At 42.6% G+C, this 19,837-nt stretch overlaps 1 protein-coding gene across 8 annotated transcripts in view; it reads left to right on the forward strand.

Moving 5' to 3' along the window:
• The window catches only part of FAXC (failed axon connections homolog, metaxin like GST domain containing), a 79,716-nt gene extending 60,923 nt beyond the window's left edge, over positions 1–18,793 (forward strand). For all 8 annotated transcript variants that reach the window (XM_059941547.1, XM_059941542.1, XM_059941549.1 and 5 more), the window contains 2 exons: positions 8,095–8,211; positions 17,992–18,793. In XM_059941547.1, the coding sequence (XP_059797530.1) occupies positions 8,095–8,211; positions 17,992–18,281 (407 nt within the window). In that variant the 3' untranslated portion in view covers positions 18,282–18,793. The remainder of the gene's footprint in view (positions 1–8,094; positions 8,212–17,991) is intronic.
• Positions 18,794–19,837: the final 1,044 nt, after the last annotated feature.

A 19,837-nucleotide genomic window follows, 5' to 3' on the forward strand; every position in this document is an offset into this window, starting at 1 on the left:
AAATATTTTCCTAAACCGGATTTTCTGTGTGTGAAATTTTTCCACAACTGGTACAAATCCTTTATCCAAATTTCCTAAAGTTACAGTATATGTGCATGAATGCTTTGAGCGCATGGAGTTCAGAAGGTGCTCAGAAACATTAATAGGAGGACTGAAGTACAGAAGAGCAAGTGCAATCCCATCCTTATAGTGGGGAATGTATGTTCATCCTTGTCTCATCCATAGGGAATTTTAAGAGCTGGGGCATCAACAAAGAGAAGATTGCGAGGAAGAGGCGAGATGATTGGTATTGGTGGTCATTGGGGAAGGGGTCAAGATAGTTCATACTCTCTGGAAAAAATTTTCCTGTACGTTCTTCTAGAGAATTTTGTAGAAGATTGGAGGAGTATCTAGTTGCCTTCCAGAATGAAATCTGAGGAGGGATTAAATTTAGGGGCTTCTTCTGGTATCCCCCCACCCACCTTTATTTTTTCCCAGAGTGTGAGCCAGTTGGTGCAACTAGTAAATGTCAGAAAGTTGTCAAAGTTAATGGTTTTAATTCTGATATTTACTCATAAGGACCGTTAATAACCTCATATATAAGATAGCACCACCCCCCTCATAGTTGAAAGAATCACATATTCAATGATTTTAGAGTATGCTGGGAATATGAACAAGAGCTCTTTAAAGGAAGTGGCCTGTCATATGACTTCTGACAAAGAGAGGTCTGACCAAGAGTGTAAGAGAGACTAGAACATAGATTTCCTTCAGCTTTGCCCTCTGGGAGTCACATGCAGGAAAAAGAGCTTCAAGGATGTGTTCTTTGAAGGTTGGCTGGTAAGATTACTGTGACCTGTGCTATCCTTGGGGAAAGTACTCAAAGTCTTTGTCTCTCAATTGTTCTTAAAGTCCCAGTTAATTAAATGTTGAGAGAGGGACAATTAGAAATAGGAATAATATCAACATTGTCTTCACTGGAATTATCTGTTTATAAATCCCATCAGTGCTCAAGTATAGGGAACACTAAGTAGGTGAAACACGGAATTACTCTTAATTCTTAGATTAATAGAAAAATGAGTGCTTGAAAGCCTTTTGACTATTAATCTTTAATTTCTCTCTAGAACGATATTCTCCCCACAGCCAGTCTTTTCTCTTCTGCCGCTTATAGCATTTGGAAATTTAGCTAAATGGCAGGAATGGAGCTGATAGTGGCCAGTAAAAGCTGGGAGCAGAATTAGTAAGGGAATAAGTGGATATAATTCAGAGGTTCATTTCTATAGCTACTTCCAGTGCTCTGAAACAAACATTCTACCCACTATCGCATAGTGATATATGTGAACACAAGTCATCGGTTTTTACTTAGAAGTATGTTAGTGGAGACTTACTTTCCTAGGGTGTTGTGCAAAATAAATATGGCCGTAAATTCTTTGTGTGATCCAGAGGAAAGAACTGGGATCAATGGTAGATGTACCAAGGGGACGTATTTTGTCTCAATGTAAGGAACTATCTAACCAGAGAATTGCCTGCCTTGCCCAGGAAATGAGGGAGAAGTCCCTAGAGGGGCTGCCGTTGGGGACTCTGGTAGGGAAATGGGAGAAGGGATTTCTACACTGCGTGGGAGGTTAGACTGTTCCGCCCACAGCTGTAGTACTTGTTCTATTATTGTTGATGAGTGTAAAATAATTCCTTATGTTAGAATAGCACCTTCTAGTTTGCAAAATGCTTTCACATTATTACATTTTTCAATCCTTATAATAGTTCTCTAATCTAAGAAAAGACAGATCAAACATACTTACGGCTATCAACACCTTAATTGATGATTTCTACTATGATAGGTACCAGAGGGACAGAAAAGTAAAACAGAGGGTTACCTGCCCTCAAGGAGATTAAAAACTACTTGAGGAGATGGACACACACATAAATAAGACTGTGAGATGACATTACCTAATGAGTGATCTAGACCAGTGGCTCTTAAAGTGTCGTCCCTCGACCAGCAGCATCAGCATTACCTGAGATCTTGTTAGAAAGGCAGACTCTTGGGTGCCACTCCATACCTACTGAATCAGAAACTCCTGGCCTGGGGATGCGTGGGGGATAAATCAGTATTTTTAAAAAGCCCTCTAGGTGATGATGATGCGCGCTCGAGTTTAAGACCACCGATCTACTCTAGTCTAGACCAGTGCTTCTCAAACTTTAGCGTGCATAAGAATCATCTGGAACAGCACTATTCAAAGTGTGGTGTAAGAACTGCAGGCTCTCCAGGGAATTTTTATGCCTCTAAAGTTTAAGAAACACTGACCTGGAAGCTTGTTGAAACACAGATTCTCTCCCAGTCTCACCCCCAGTCATTCTGATTCAGTAGGTGGGACCTGAGCATTTGTGGTGCTGATGCTGGCATCAGGCTATCCTTTGAGCAGCCCTGCTCTAAGCAGTTGTCCCTCTGGGGTTTGGCAGGGGAGTGGGCAATGAGAGGTGCTAGTGGACTGGACAGTGCAGGTAGCCTTCCTGGAGTGGAGGAGGGAGAACTTGATCTGAGTCATAAGGGAAGGGTTGGGTTAGACAAGTGGAGGTTGTTTGAGACAGGAAGGATGGGATGAAGGATGGTGATGGGATGAGCTCCCGGCGTATTTGACTGAAGTAGAGCATTCACATGAGGTAGACCTTGACTTGTCTTGCCAGGGCCTGGAGAGACCTATCTGCTGGCAGCTCTCATGCACCATCCCCAAGGAAGAGGCTGAGAGGCAGGCAGCAGGCAAACAGCCTAGACCAGGAGTGATTCCTCATTTGCGCTGTTTTGTGGTCCCTCCCTCTGGTGGGACTTTTAAGATCCGTGTTGCTCTCTATTTGTTCTCTCCTCATCCCTCGGTTTCCTTGCTCACTAAGCCATCTTGCTTCAACTCTGCAGCTTTCTTGTTCTCTCAGTTTGGTCTGAATCTTCAGGATTGGATTCCGGCCACTCTTCTCAGCCTCCGTGTTGATTTAGTTCTCCCTGGACAACTGTGTGGCTTTGCCCTCCATGTGTGCCCTCCCCTCACTCAGCTATCGCCTCAGTCAGTTCTAATGGGGTGGGGGCAGGTAATGGGGTGAGGGACCTAGCTGACACGTGCAGTCTTCTTCCACATGTTCTCATCTTTGTTGCATCCTGCTGTCTCCTGGTCAGCCCTGTGTTGCTGCCTGTGACAGAACTGGAAGGCCATGTGGGAAGCGCCAGAGGTCAGGCTTGGAGGTCAAAATAAGCAGCCTTGAGTTCATGGGGCCACTTAAGGTCTTGACCCATGATCTATGATAAAGTCCAATCACAGCAAGCTCAAGTCTGGCGTACAAAGAGCAGATATCCTTCAGGGCCCTAGAATATTCTTGTTATTCATGACTTAGTGCTCCCCACTCAATTTTTGGTCATCCTTGGGTGCTTCAGTGGTTCCTCCATCTACAACATGATCTTCCTCACAGAGAAGAGCTGCTCAAACCACCCAGGAGAGGTAGGATCCGATTCTAGAAACACCCAGGACCAGCTATCGTTCTCCAGCCCTCAGTGGAGCCATCCCCTGCCCCCCTGCCATGGGCTCTCCTCAGGTCCTTGTGGCCCCTCCCTCTGGCTGCTTGGTTGCCATCCTTGCATTTCCTCACTGGTCTCTGCTCCCTGGTGGCTGCTTGAAGACCCAGCCAGAGAGGTCTGTGAAATCAGCCTGGCCACCTGAAGTCACCCTGCCACTGCTGGGATGTGGGCTCACCCTCACAGTCAGGAGGGCCGAGCATCCTCAGAAAGGCTTCTGTGGTTTTGGAACCTGGCCTCTGGTGGACCATCCCTTAGGGAGTCCCATGTACCCTGGGTCCCTCACCTCCCAGTGTTTCTGATATTTTCAATCTTTATTTTCTCTCACCAATGGTTCCTGGTCCACACACCAAATCTGGGGGCTGGCAGGGAGTTACAGGTGCTCAGATATCCCTCAGCTCCTTCTGTCCATCTCTACAGAAACTGGTGGGGTGGTTTACCTACTAAAAATGAGGCTTGAGTTGCCTCGTCACCCAAGCCTGCTCCTTCAGTGCCCTTCAGGAGTGCCTCTAGTGTTTTGTTTTTGCTAACACCCTCCACTAATGAAAAATGGGCTCACTTGGTGAAGCCTGGGGGTGCTGCAGACTTGAGACTTTGGCTTGTCCTCTTCATCTCTAAGCAGAGTCTAATCTAAATTCAGTCTCCCTCTTAAAAATACTTCCTGCCAAGCTCAAAAGGCCAAATCTGGAACAATTTGAACAGCAAAAGGAATAATGAGAGTACTGGATTATAGGCCATAGAATAAAATAAATATCGACAAGTGCACACTTAAATAAATAATGGAATACGTCAGTAAATGGGGGATGAAGGGAACAGTAGTATTTGGATCAATACATGTAGAAGGATTGAGAGAAATAGAAAATCCTGATTAGGCAAACACCACAGTAATAATTGTTTCAGATGACATCTACTGAGGGATGCTAAAATTAGTGGGCCAAAGTTTGAGGAGAAACAGGATATTTATACAGTCTCAAAGTTTCTCTCCCAAGGCTATTAATTGCAAAAGGAAAAATAGTAACATTACAGTGAAGAAACCTTATAGACACCACCTTCACCGCACGGTCAAGGTTAACATCCCCAGTGATATGGACATATGGACATTGTGGATCCCCCGATATTATGCCCCGAGAAGGGTTATTAGGGTTCTCCAGAGAAACAAGCCAATAGGAGATCTAGATATAGATATCTAGATCTATCCATGTCTATTTCTCTTATATAATAAAGTTATATTGACTTATACAACTATGGAGGCTGACAAGTCCCAAGATCTGCAGGGTGGGTTGGCAGGGTGGAGACCTGGGAGGGCTGATGATGTCGTTCCAGTATGAACTGGCTCAAGACCAAGGAAGAGCCAATGTTTCCATTTAAGTCTGAAGGCAGGAAAAAGCCCATGTCCCAGCTCAGAGGCAGTCAGGCAGGAGGAATTCTCTCTTACTCCAGGGAGAGTCAGCCCTACTGTCGAATAAGGCCTTCATCTAATTGGAGGAGGCCCACCCACATTAGGGAGAGCATTCTGCTTTACTCACTCTACCACTTAAATGTTAATCTCATCCAAAACACCCTCATAGAAACACCCAGAATAATGTTTTTTTTTTTAAATTTATTTATTTATTTATTTATGGCTGTGTTGGGTCTTCGTTTCTGTGCGAGGGCTTTCTCTAGTTGCGGCAAGTGGGGGCCACTCTTCATCGCGGTGCGCGGGCCTCTCACTATCGCAGCCTCTCTTGTTGCGGAGCACAGGCTCCAGACGCGCAGGCTCAGTAGTTGTGGCTCACGGGCCTAGTCGCTCTGTGGCATGTGGGATCTTCCCAGACCAGGGCTCGAACCCGTGTCCCCTGCATTGGCAGGCAGATTCTCAACCACTGTGCCACCAGGGAAGCCCAGAATAATGTTTGACCACGTAACTTAGCACCCGTAGTCCAGTCAGGTTGACACATAAAATAACCATCACAGAAGGGTTCATAAAAATGCATGACTACTCTAATTATTAACCACCTTTGACAAACCCAAGTTGATGAAAATTTTACAAAATAACTGACCAGTATTCTTTAATAAAAGTGTCAAGGCTATGAAAGACAAGGCAAGACTGAGGAGATTGGAGGAGACTAAGGCATCCTGATAACTAAATGCGGTGTGGGATCCTAGCTGGGATCTTGGAACAGAAAAGGATACTAGTTGAAAAACTAATAAAATTTGAATGAAGCCTATAGTGCAGTTAATTGTTTTATATTGATGTTAATTCTTTAGTTTTGGTAAACATACTGTGTTATGGTAAACATACTGATGTTAATCTTAGCAGAAGCTGGTTGAAGGGTATACAGAAACTCTGCTATTTTTGCAACTTTTCTATAAGTCTAAAATTAATTAACTAAAAAATTTAACTAAAAAAAACTTAAAAAAAAGTTTCCTGCCATTGGGTACTCTGAGGATTTCTTAGTAACAGAGGGTATTTTTATATTCTTTACATTTATAACTGTCTTGTGTGTATATATACATATAATTGTGTATCTACTGTGAATGCTAAATTCTATCTTTTTTTTTTTTTGGCAAGTTCCTTTAAAAACCCTTAAACTTTTGTTCTTTTTTTCCTTCTATATTCTGTGTTCCCTCCTGACTAAAGCATCCTTTTGTAAATGTTCACAGCTCAACCCTCTTGCTGTTCCATGGAGGGTCTTTATCTCTGAGGTGGTGCTCCTCATGGCATATTGTACAGAGCAGAGAACATCAGGCTGGGAGTCAGGAGACCCGGGTGCCCGCATTTCTAGTCTGGTTCTGTCACTAACTCAGTATCCTTCCAGTTTTAACATTCTGAGCCAAATGGCAAATTTGGGCTGAACGCTATATGCATTAGTTGATGTATGGATTCAAATGATTATATTTAGTATTTTTTCCCTTTTATCAAGGTCTGAAGTGCTCTATTTTTAGATTTCCTAAGTTTTTATAAACCCATGTACATTTTTTCCTCTTGCCCCCCAAAGTCTTTGGAGTCTACAACAGAATTCACAATTTACTCTGGCATTTCCCTTAGACTCTTTCCTTTTAGCCATTTAAGGAAATCAACATTTTGGGGAGCCAGGAAGCCAGTGTAGCTCTCCTTTAACTTGTTTTCTCCTCTCTGAAACTGGGTCGTATGTGTAAAAGTGAGATTTGAAAAAGGGCTGTCTGAACTGAAAACTTCTATTGCCCTGAGACGGCTTTGAAAGGAGGCTTCTGGTGGAAAGATGGATGGAATCTACCAGATGGAGAGAAGTGGGGGGCACATATGGGTTTTGGGGGGCAGGGAAAGGGGTGGGCACAGCATGAGCAGAGGCGTGGCAGTGGGAAGCATGAAGCATACTGGGGAGCCGGGGCTGTTCTGGGTCTGCTAGGGTAAAGGAGGATGAGGGATAAAGCTGGAACGTGGGCGGGAACAGAGCGCGACGAGCCTTGGATTCCAGGTGGAGTTTGGACTGTATTTCATAGCCCATTTCATAAACCATCGAAGGTCTTTGAGAAAGGGAGTGCCACAGTGAAAAGAGTGTCTTAGAGATTTAAGTATGGGTGGGATATGGAATGGACTGGAGAAACAGAGGGTCTCTCCTCATGAGTGCTGGTGTTTGATGAGTTAAGCAGATACGGTGCTAAGTGCTTTACATGTGTTATGTCATTTAATCCTCACAGTAGCCCTAAGAAATACCCTTAATATCATCCCCATTTTCCAGATGGGAAAACTGAAGCTTTGCGAGGTTAGTTAGTGACCAGGCTTTCCGTAGTTAATAACAGTGGTGGCAGGATGTGAAGTAGGATGGATCCGTTTCCACTTGGGCTGCCTCTTTATCCTGCAACACAGTGGCCTGGAGACAACCTGGGGCAATTGTAGTAGGTAAGATGTGATAAGTCCAGGTGACAAGGCCTGAACTAGGTCAGCCGTGGTGGAAAAGGAGAGATGGGAGCGGCAATGTGAGACATCCCTGTATGGGAGCCTGATCCCAGGGCTGGGTCTGCAATTTTGAAGCTTCTCTTTATGTTTGTTTCCTGTTGGTGCTCAGTGGTGAGAACTTTGCCAAGACCATGGAGACCTCATGGAAAGCCTTGCCTCCAAACTTCCTAAGTAGCTTAGGCTTCTTGTTTTTCCCGAGGAAATGAATTAATTTAATAAAGTAAGTGCTGAGGCTGGGTGAGCTTGGCTGGGGTTACTAGAGATGGTTTAAGCAAACTTCCAGGTGTTCTCAAGCACCTCAAACTTTAATGGCTAGAGTTGGAGACAAGGAGGTGCCTCTGGAGGTCTGGGGGTGATCAGTTCTTCCTTTTTTCCATGAACCCCCTCTCTCATCCACTTATCTTGATATGTTTCCAGTTACTTCCCTGCTTTGCTGTTGTGTGGGTTGATATATCACAGAATTGTTTAATTTGCTTTACTTTTGTTTCTAGTTTTAAGTCAAAGGGGGTACATGCATTTGGTTTTGCAAAGCTTTTGATGCACACTTAAACGGGCGTATAATGGGCGCATGCTGAATGCTGTTGTGACGTAGTGGGACGGTGAGGGCCGGCCCAGTGACCTCTCTCTGCTCTCTCTGCTGCAGGTGATAAGAAGTACATCATGGGGCCCAAGCTTTCCACTCTTGACGCCACCGTCTTTGGACACTTGGCACAGGCAATGTGGACCTTACCAGGGACGAGACCTGAGCGGCTGATAAAAGGCAAGCCCTACGAAGCTCTTCAGGTTTTGGGAGTTGCTGGGGGGTGGACGGTGGGAGCAGCACAATGGAGAATTCTAGGCCAATGCCCCTGAGCTCGGCTGTGCTTTATGGAGGCGCCAGGCCGTGGTGTCTGGGGCCAGGGTCGGTTTCCTGTGCTCAGGATATGTAGAGGCTGAGGAGAGACCCGGCTTCTCACCTGCCATCTTGCTCAGACCATGTTCTTAGCAAAGCTGACACAAATCCTGCTGTGTTCTACACCAGGGCTTTTCTTCCAGCTCCTAACGCAGTGGACTTAATACTTGTCGCTGAAACAGGGCTTGCATTCCCCCTAGTGCCCTTGTTTTGTTGGTCTTCCTTAATTTCCTTTGGACTGTGGTGGCTCACCAGTTTCTGGTTTACCCAGCACTGCGGCAGCCGTGGTCGGGTGGGACTGATGAGCTCACTGCCCATCTCACATGCTCCTTTTGAGTCTGAACTGGTCTCAGATATTTCACACGTGGGTATAGGTACATATGATTCTGCGTCATTTGAGTTCAAAGCACTCCCTTCTCCTATTCCAGCGGGGTGTCTGTAGATCATACGCTGAGAATAGTAGAGCTAGAAAGTTCAAGGTAGTGGGAAAATGGGGAAAGTGTCAACAAATGCTTTGTAAGTCTAGCGCTATGTGAGGTGTTATTATTGATATTATTGTACATGCATTTTGACCAAAGAAATGGTATCTTTGTTGTGTGATCTTGATGTAAGGCCCATGAGAATTACAGTTCTAAACTGGAGGGGTCGAAGTGGGATGAGTGGGACCGGAGCTAGAGGATGCTCGTATGTGTGGGGTAGGGATGGGGGTGGTTGCCAGGAGTAAAATTGGCAGTGGGGCAGGGAAAGTCAGCTCAACCTGGATTGATGTCAAGGGACCAGATCTTCATGTGTGTATGTGTGTGTGTGTGTGTGTGTGTGTGTGTGTGTGCATGCGTGTGCGTTGGAGTGGGGTGGTGGGATATACATGGCAGCTGGGGCCTCTGGGAGAGGCTTCCTCTGCCTTGATGAATGGGAACCATTTTGAGTCGTCTCTGGTTTTAAACAGTACCTAAGCAAGTGCCCGGGGCCTGGGAATGTGGGGATCCAGGTTCCATATTTCGATTTGGGGAAGGGGATTGACGAGAGTTAATCAGGATTTTTATACCCCAGCTGAGAGACTGGAGGTGTACATGAGATCACCAGTGAGTAACATATAGAGTACTCTTAATTAATGTTGGATGGATGGATGGATGGATGGATGGATGGATGGATGGATGGAACCAAGCAAGGCAGAATCATACAAGAAACTGAGGCAGGTGAGCAGTCATGTGTGGTAGTCGTGGGTGGGTAGGTGGGGAGGTTGGTGAAGGCTGTAGCTGTGTGTGTGTGTGTGTGTGTGTGTGTGTGTGTGTGTGTACTCATGTGCATGCCCAGAGATTCAGACCAGGCTAAAGGCAGCAGGAGTAACTCTCCAGATTGGTGGGGATGGGGCTCTAGATACATTACCAGACTTGGTTGGAATGGATCAGGCATTGACTGAAGGTCTTTTAGAACGATAGCTAGGCGGGGATAGGGATAGTATGGACTTATGTTTAATTTCCTAAATGATCAGCATGGAGGTGTTCCTTGTCTTGTGATGTGCTGGAAGTTATCTAAATTGAATATGTTATCATATTGGTGATGTTTGTAGCACTTAAAGTAGTTTCCCTTTATTTTAATCAGATTTTCCATGGTGGTCTAAAAGATAGTGATTCCTTTTCGTTCATCTAGGGGTGTGTTTTGTATTTACTCTTGCTTCCTGTTTCTTCGTACTCCCTCCTTCCCTACCACACCACCTTTACACACCTATGCATACACACACACTCACATCTACTCATATGCTTCAATACACACATGCCCTATACACACTCACTTGTACACATACATTTACACTTCTACCCAAGCACATACACACACACACCCTATGCATACACACTCACACACACACACTATGTGCGCACACACACACACACACACACACACACACACACACTACAGTTGACACTCAAACAACACAGGTTTGAACTGCATGGGTCACTTATACGTGGTTATTTTTCAGTAGTAATGACTACGGTATCACACAGCCCATGTTGGTTGAATCCACGAATGCGGAGGAACCTTGGATACAGGGGACAGACTATAAGTTCTATGCGAATTAACCCCCATGTTGTTCAAGGGTTAAGTGTATTGAGGCCATCTGTTATTTTGTCAGAAGGATTTAGGTATCCAGTATCAGTAGAAATCTCAGATTGTACAGAATCCCTTCTCGAAGAAATGAAGCATCTTTTGTGAATTTATTTATGACTTGGCCCTTTCCTCTCTTACTTCCTGGAGGGACTTGAGGCATTTAGTGTTCTTTTTAAAGAAATGATCAGTGTTTTTGGAGAACTGATTTTGAGTCCCATGCGGAGACGCACACATTTGGGGGAATCTGATGCTGTCACCTGCAGGGCACTTTGGCACGTAGATGCAGATCCTTAAAATAAGCCGGTAGCTTCCAGCTCTCCGTGGGGATTGGAGGAGCACGAATCATTCAAGTCCACGGCAAGCCTCTAAAGCTCACTTCAGTCATTATTCTATGCCCCTTTCTAACCTTTTGATCGGAGCTGCTAATGCAGGCAGACTACTAATTTGATCTCAACTTCTCTGCCTTTGCTCTTTTTGTGGTGGAGACTTTCAGAGGAGAAGTAGAAACAAACAACCAAGAGTCTGGATAATTTAGAACTGGCTCACATCCAGGAGTGGAAGTGGCTTGGATCTGGCAGTTTTCTGCCTTAGCTTTGGAACAGCCAAGCCACTATTGTCCTTGCCATCTGTGTGAGTGTGTGTGTATCAAAATTAGCTTTTTGGTCCTAGATATTATTTAAAATAATCTAGCCACACAGGCTACTCCAGGAAACATCCAGAATCATGAGAACTTTTCCTTAATTTAGGTGAGTAGGAGGACAGACTTTGAATATTCAGCAATTCTTAAAATATGCATAATATGTTTGTGTATGATATGAAATGTCATTTCCTTACTAGAGAAAATTTAGAAAAGATAGAAAAGTTTAAAAAAAATAAAATTAACTTGTGACCCCATCACCCGCAGAGAAATTCTGTTAATATTGTGGTATGTTTCCTTATACATGTATATATGTATGTTTAAAAATTGGGATCATTATGTTGATATAGTTAAAACCTCCAGTTTTTAAAAAAAATTAATTTATTTATATTTGGCTGCGTTGGGTCTTCATTGCTGCGCGTGGGCTTTCTCTAGTTGTGGCGAGCTGGGGCTGCTCCCCATTGCGGTGCACGGGCTTCTCACTGCGGAGGCTTGTCTTGTTGCGGAGCACAGGCTCTAGGTGTGTGGGCTTCAGTAGTTGTGGCACGCGGGCTCTAGAGCACAGGCTCAATAGTTGTGGCGCACAGCCTTAGTTGATTCGCGGCAGGTGGGATCTTCCCAGACCAGGGCTTGAACCCGTGTCCCCTGTATTGGCAGGCGGATTCTTAACCACTGTGCCACCAGGGAAGTCCGTAACCTGCAGTTTTTAATTAACTATGTATTATGGCCATTTCCCTTGTCATTAAATATTCTTCAAAACAGTGTATTTAGTAGTTGCATAATATCCTATCCCATGGCTACATTGTAATTTATGTGATTAATCTTTTTCTGAACTTGTGGGTTGTTTCAAATAATTTTTACTAACATTCTATATTAACCACTGTGCCACCAAGGAAGTCCCGAATCTCAGTTTTATTATCAGCAAGTTTTTTTTATTAAAGTATAATTGACATACAGTATTATATTAATTTCAGGTGTACCACATTCAATGTCTATGTCCATTTTGAAATGATCACCACAATAAGTCTAGTTACTGTCATCATACAAAGTTAATACAGTATTATTGACTATACTTCCCCATGGTGTACATTACATCCCCATGACCTATTCTCTTTATAGCTGCAAGTTTGTACCTCTCAGCCTCCCCCATTCATGTCCCCACCCTCTGACCTCCCCTCTCCTCTGACAACCACCAGTCTGTTCTCTGTATCTGTGAGTCTGGTTTTGTTTTGCTTTTTTTGTTTGTTTATAATTAAAAATTTTCTTTTTAGTAGCAAGGATACTTTATTTTTTTAATTAATTTTTTAAATTGGAGTATAGTTGATTTACAATGCTGTGTTAGTTTCTGCTGTACAGCAAAGTGAGTCAGTTATACATACACTGCTTGTTTGTTTTTTAGATTCCACATATAAGTGAAATCTTATGATATTTGTCTTTCTCTGTCTGACTTATTTCACCTAGCATAATACCCTCAGGTTACATCCATGTTGTCACAAATGACAAGATTTCATTTTTTTATGGCTGTGTAATATTCCATACTATGTATGTTTATGTGTGTGTGTGTGTGTGTATCTTCTTTATCCATTCACCTATCAATGGACACTTTGGTTGCTTCCATATATCCTGGCTATTATGCTGCAGTGAACATAGGGATGCATGTATCTTTTTGAATTAGTGTTATTGTCTTCTTTAGTAAATACTCAGGAGTGGAATTGCTGGACCATATGGTAATTTTATTTTTAGTTTTTTGAGTAACCTCCATACTGTTTTCCATAGTGGCTGCACCAATTTACAGTCCCACCAGCAGTGTAGGAGGGTTCCCTTTTCTCCACATCCTAACCAACACTTGTTATTTCTTGTCTTTTTTAGCAACCCTCTTAATGTGGAGTCACATTTGATATTTTGATCAGAGTATCCTTATTAGAGAATTGCATGTGGATTTGGCACTCTTTAAAATAGACATGGAGAGTTGGAGAGCCTAGAAAAGTAAAAGTAAAGCACAAAAGGGAACGGGTTCTGTCGCACAGCTGCTTGCCCTGGAGAGCCGTACCAAACCCAGAGAAACTAACACTGCTTTTCTGAATTTGTAAGGAACACAACCTTCTGGGTTTTAAGAAAAACAAACACTGTTCAGCAACTCTTTTACCATCAGTTATTTATTGTACATGGATTTTTTTTGGCTTATTATTTGATAGATTAAAAGGTGGAAAAAATGCTGGATATCTTTGAAAAATATGCATGTATATGCCCACCCCATACTCTTACTGTTCTCCATTCAAAGTGTTTAGGAAGAGGTTGTGGGGGAATTCAGGTCTCAGGGAAGGGCTGGCTCAAATGATCTTTGCTGGTCTTTGTATCCTGAGATCTGTGAATTAGCTTCAGTGAGACTGGGGAAGAGGGGGGGGTGTCCTCATTACCGCATTCAGGTTTGCTAAGAACTTTTTTTAAAAATATTTTTAAAAAATTTTATTTACTTATTTATTTTTGGCTGCGTTGGGTCTTCATTGCTGCGCGCGGGCTTTCTCTAGTTGTGGCGAGCGGGGGCTACTCTTCGTTGCAGAGCACGGGCGCTAGGTTGGTGGGCTTCTGTAGTTGTGGCACACGGGCTCAGTAGTTGTGGCTCGTGGGCTCTAGAGCACAGGCTCAGTAGTTGTGGCGCACGGGCTTAGTTGCTCCGCGACATGTGGGATCTTCCCGGACCAGAGCTCGAACCTGCGTCCCCTGCATTGGCAGGCGGATTCTTAACCACTGCGCCACCAGGGAAGCCCTGCTAAGAACTTTTCTGAAGAGGAAATGTTCAGCGCCCTTGCTGCCTGTGTGACACAGCGTTATAGGGAGCAACCAAGGACACAGCCAGCACCTACCACAGGCGTGGAGCCAGGAGGTGCCGAGTAAATACCTGGAAACCAAAAGAGTGTGTGTGAGCGCCAGCCCTAGGTTTTCCGGATATTGGCTGGTTAAGAACCCGGGGCTGGCAGTGGTGCTGGGAGGAATTGGAGAAATATAGGAAAATAAAAGGAGTCACTTTTTTCAAAGAGCCGTGGGGAATATTTCCATTTGAGAAACTCCAAGAGAAAAGCTCTTTATTCTGTCTGGGAGTGTCCTTGGTGTAGAGGGCCATTAGGCTTTCTGATAAATATCCTCTCAAGTTGTCTGAGAATATCAGTAATCACTCATTAGTCATTTTACTAATTTATTTTATTGGATTTTTAAATTATAAAGGTAATACATATTGTCACAATAAGTTGAATTAAACAGGTGTATTTTAAAAGATTTATTACCTTCCCCTCACCCATGTCCAGTGTCACTCCCATAGAAAACTAATATTAAGGATTTGGAGTGAACCCTTCTGTGTCTTTTTTTTTTTCACATACAAATTTACATACATGTATATAGCTGTTTTGGTTTGTTTTTATTGTTTTAAAACTAAACAGTGGAATTGCATTATACACATTACTTTATAACTTGTTTTTTTCACTTAATAGAATATTATGTCTTTTTAACAGTTGCCCAATATTCTATAGAATTGATACACCAGAAGTTATTCAATCAATCCCTACTGATGGACATTCAGGTGTTTCCATCTTTCTTTTCTTTCTCTTTTTTTTATTGACATAATACTGCATTCGACATCCATGTTCATCTATCTTTACATACTGATGATTTTATTTTAGTAGAATAGAGTACTAAAAGGAGCCAACAGGTAACTGAATTTAAAATTTCAATAGATAACATCAGATTACTTTCCTAAAAAGCTTATAGCAATTTATACTTCCACCAGCCATGTAGTATAACGCCTGACCCTCCACACTGGATGGTATTAGACTTTTTTACCAGTCTGATAGGTGACATTATCTGATTGTTGAGTACACTTTGAAAAAAACCCTGCAGTTTTAAAAAAATTATTTCACAAAGTTTACATCTTCAGTATAGACATTTATGTTAACATGGGCATCTCTCTCTCTCTCTCTCTCTCTCTCTCTCTCACACACACACACACACATATTACACACAGGCTGTTTCTACTGCCGACTTTTTTCATTCTTTTTGGCTGGTAGCACATTGAGTGGGTCAGCTGGTGGAGAATCTAGGAACAAGCAAGGATTGGCAAAACCAGATAAACGGAGAACTCAACTGTAAATTTTCACTCTTTGTTTCACTCTTTTTATCAGGGGCAGGATATGAGGATGGGCATGTGAGCTCGCAGCCCTTGCTTATCAAAAAGCACACCCTTTCTTCACTGTGTGATAAAGAGATCTCTTCTTCACATTACCTTTGAGTGACAACACCTGTCTCCTCAAAATTCCTGAGACTCCAGAAAGAATTACAGAAAAATATTCTGTAACAGGTAGTGGGAAGCTATTAATTCCCAGGCCAGGCTGTCAGCTCATCAGGAGAGAGGCAGAGTTCAGTCATGGTGAAGGGAATGGAGTCTGGAGACTGCTTGTGTCTGAATCCTGGCTCAGCCACTATATAGCTACGTGACCTTAGGCAAGTTAATTAACCTCTCTGTTGCTTCAGTTTTCCTGTTACACATGGAGATATTAATAGTTCCTGCCTCATAGGATTGTTGCCAGGACTAGGGATGGGAGTTAATATAATTCAGCAATAAATAAAGCACTTCAGGTAGTGCCTGGTACACAGTAAGGCCTATATACATGTGTGCTATTATTAATTTTTATTATTGCAGACTGAAGGGGTTCTAATGTCACACAGTCATGAAGGGGGCAGCTCTCCTGGAAGAAAGGTAAAGAAACAGGCTGTAGAGAGAATGGCTACAAAAGAAGTAGAGACAGTCATATACTGTGTAGATCCCATGGACATTATGACTAGATTCTTACTTTCTGGGAACGGACTTGATTGAAGCAAACAGGGTTGTCCCCAGGGCCTGCTGTGAAGTGACCACAATTCATCTTTGATATTCCCTGCCCCCAATGGCCCCTTGCTGCTGCTTCTGCGTCTTTATCTAATTCTTGGTTACCAGCAATACCTGGTGAGGCGTTTCGTAACTGCTTCCCTGAGGGAGAAAATAAGGGAAAGTTTTGCGTGCATCTGCCCAAAAAGGAGCAATGATGTTGGCTTCTTAGCTTCTGAGCGTGTACAGAAAGTCTTCGAGTTGGGGGCAATCAGAATGGACTCATATAAGTGTGAGTTGAACTGTTTTGATCTGAGAAGACTGAAAATGGTGACCTGGAACCAATACAAATCCACTGGTTTACAGGATCCATGAAGCAGGGGGATTTGCCTTATTATGTTTTGTAGTGGATGTATTTAAGCAGAACAGCAATCAAGTTCTGAAAAATTTTAGCGGGAAAATGCTTATAATGTTACAGGAAGTGACAGGTAATGATAATAATGACAATAAATAAATAGAAAAAAATACTGAAAGAAATCACACCAAAATGTTAATTGTGATTACCTTGGATTGGTGAGATTATAGGTGCTTTTGTTTTCTTCTTTATGTATATATATATATATATATATATATATATATATATATATATATATATGTATTATGTATATTTATACCATTTCTATATACAGACTTCTCATTTTCCAAAATGAGCATATATTATTTTCTCTGATAGAAAATAAAATAGAGTTGTTACAGGCTATAACCACTAGAGCTGTTAATATAGAAACAGCCTAAATGGCTATAATAGGGGATTGGAAAAAAAAAAATGAAACTATGGTACATCTGTATAATGAAGTACTGTGCAATTATCAAGGTGGTCATGGAGTGAAATTAAAAGGTTTACATTATATGTTGCTAAGTGAAGAAAGTAGCATAGGAAACAGAATATATAGTAAATGCTATATAGCAAATGTAAATATATGTAAATATATATATAAATATGTAAATTTCAGGAAGAGTTTAAGTGAAAATGTTATTATGGCAAATGGGATTATTGGTAATTCTTTTATTTTTTGCTTATCTGTATTTTCTAATTTCCTGCAATAAAACATGGATTACCTACACAATAAGTGAATGTTTATATAACTTTTAAAAAATAAACATCCAAAGAATATTCTTAGGGCAATAAAGTCCTATAAGAGACAGTGACAAATTATATGCTTATGAGGAGTGTTGCCATCTGGTGGATCAAAAGCAAAAACTCACCCTCTTTCTACATTTTTCATTTGGAATTAGGAAATGAAAGCCATATACCATGCCATATTTCAGATGAATGCCTGGACAATTTTAGCAACTTAACAAAAATGTTCCTCTGAGTCGCAGGAAAAGGAAGTAGACCAACGACAAAGCCCAGAGAACCCAATAGTGGGTGCAGTGTTGAATTTTATTTAAAAAATAAAAAAATCTCTGTTTTACTAAATATGTTTGCAGGCATGCTCATCCATAAAGACAATTCTGAGTTACCTATTTTTTGGATGATTCAGGGCAAAATTTCCATCCTAACCTAATTTTTTTCAACTAGTTGGCATACTGACCAGCCCGTAATGACACTACAAATATTTGTGGAATGAAGGATCACTTCTGGCTGACTTAATCCAACTAACAGTTGGTGTGTTTTCATGGACTATAAATTAATTTAGATATGAACCAGTCGAAGCACTAGTTCTCTTGATATGCAAACATAAAATAATAAAATACTTCACAAAGCCAAATGATGGTAGTTTAGCTGCCATTTTGGATAAGCTACCCGCTCACTTCTCACCACCATCGGACTCACCCCGAAATTTCATTCAGCCCATTCACTGAATTTAACTTTTCCCACTCACCTTTCTCCTTCTGTGTATGAAAATCTAAACATTTTGACAGTGCCTCTGTGGAAAAACATGGTTAATGCCTACTCTACCCCATCCTTCTAGTTTCCCAGAAAGCCAAGCGGCTGGTAGATTGTTGCCTTTGAGAACTAACCCTCGCTTTCCTCACCACCCTGCAGGTGAGCTGATCAATCTTGCCATGTACTGTGAGAGGATAAGGAGGAAATTCTGGCCTGAGTGGCACCATGATGATGACAACACCGTCTATGAGTCCGAGGAGAGCTGTGAAGACAGCAAAACGCATACGCCCCTGCTGGACTTCAGCTCTTACTCAAGGACAGAGACCTTTGAAGATGAGGGAGCAGAGAACAGTTTTTCCAGAACCCCAGACACGGATTTCACTGGACACTCGCTCTTTGATTCTGATGTGGACTTGGATGACTACACAGACCATGAACAGTGCAAGTGACGTTCAGCCCCGCCGACCCTCCTCTGTTGGAGCTGCCATTCCCTGGGGTCAGTCCAGTTTCCCGGGTGGAAATCCATCCGCGCTGGGAGGAGATCTTCGTGCTTGACACAGTTCTCACAAGCTAACGGGACTAGAGCAGCCTTATTTCTTTTTTGTACAAACAAGACACAGAACCATTCCGATGGCTCCATTTAAAACAAACAGGCAAAAAAGAAAGTCAGCATGGTTCCTGAAATCCACTTTTGTTTTCATTAGAAAACTAAGATTGTGTGATAGAGCAGGTGCAAGAGCAGGTTGTCCGCAGATGGTGTGTACATCGATCCCCTGCAACCCGAGGGCTTAGGTGCAAGATGGATTCTTGAACGTCCTTCATGCAGCAGGGTTCAAAGTCAGGAGAGATGTCATGAGAAGGAATGTAGGAGATAAATGTTCTATGGTGGCTGCTTGTATTTCCTGTGTGTATATTGTATGTTGAGATATAAGTCAAATAAAATCCATAGATATTCAGTGAACACCTACTATGTGCAAAGCACTGCGCTAGGTGCTAGCCAGTATGAGTTTTATCCTAAGCCCTGCCAGTGGCTAGCTGTGTGATTCTGGGCAAGTCCCTTAATTCTTGTGTGCCTCATTTCCCTCACCTGTAAAGTGGGGGTAACAATAGTCCCCACCTACCTACCTCACAGGGGTGTTGTGAGGATTCATGTGGTAACATACGGCGCTTTAAACCTCTCGGAAGAGGTGTGACATAAACACATTTTATTCTTTAATATGCTTTGTGTGTGTGGAGATTGGAGGGCAAAGGAATTCCACATCCAGGCAACAGCGGCCACAGTCACTCGCCCAAGCGGAGCCAATGGAACACACACCAAGGCACAGTTAGGACTCTGTCATCATCCTCTTTGTGATCTTGCTTGAATCGAAATCTTTTGTTCAAAGAACCTTGGAAATGTTTCTACAGATCATCAACAGCTACAAACAGTCTTCAATTCTAACTGTACATTTGCAGAGAAGCCTTTCTTTCGTTGCCTGAACACACACTGGAACGTTGTCCTTTGTTGATTCTGGAGTGTTAAGTTGCCTACATTTGGTTTACTTGGGGGGAATAAAGCTCAGGAATAGGATGGATTTAATAGTGGTGAAGGGGAAAGGATTTGATTGATTTTTGTAAGCAGAAGCTCGCCAACTTGTAATGTCTTTTTTGAAAACAAACCTTGCAAGATGTATTGGAAAGATGAAGTAGGAAGAGGATCGTTGTAACTGGTAGCAGAGCACTTTGTGCAGTGTAGACCCTATGCAGTTTTATTAGCGCAACTTTTCTGGTGTTCTCAGCCATTGTCCGGTGAGGGGAAGGCAACGCTGAGGAAAGTCTTAATGTTTCTTAAGGATTTTTCCTCCCCTCCCCGTCCTCTCTCTCCCTCCCAATAGAGCCCCTGAACTCTTGGGGTTACTGTGTTGACTGAGGCACTCCATCTCTGAAGACATAGTTTTGGTTGACTTAGAACATTTTCTAGTGAAATATAGGTTGAAGATCCTAGGGTGATGGCTGTGGATTTGGG

The sequence above is a fragment of the Balaenoptera ricei genome, chromosome 12 (genome assembly GCF_028023285.1).
Source record: "Balaenoptera ricei isolate mBalRic1 chromosome 12, mBalRic1.hap2, whole genome shotgun sequence".
Classification (NCBI taxonomy): Eukaryota; Metazoa; Chordata; class Mammalia; order Artiodactyla; family Balaenopteridae; genus Balaenoptera; species Balaenoptera ricei.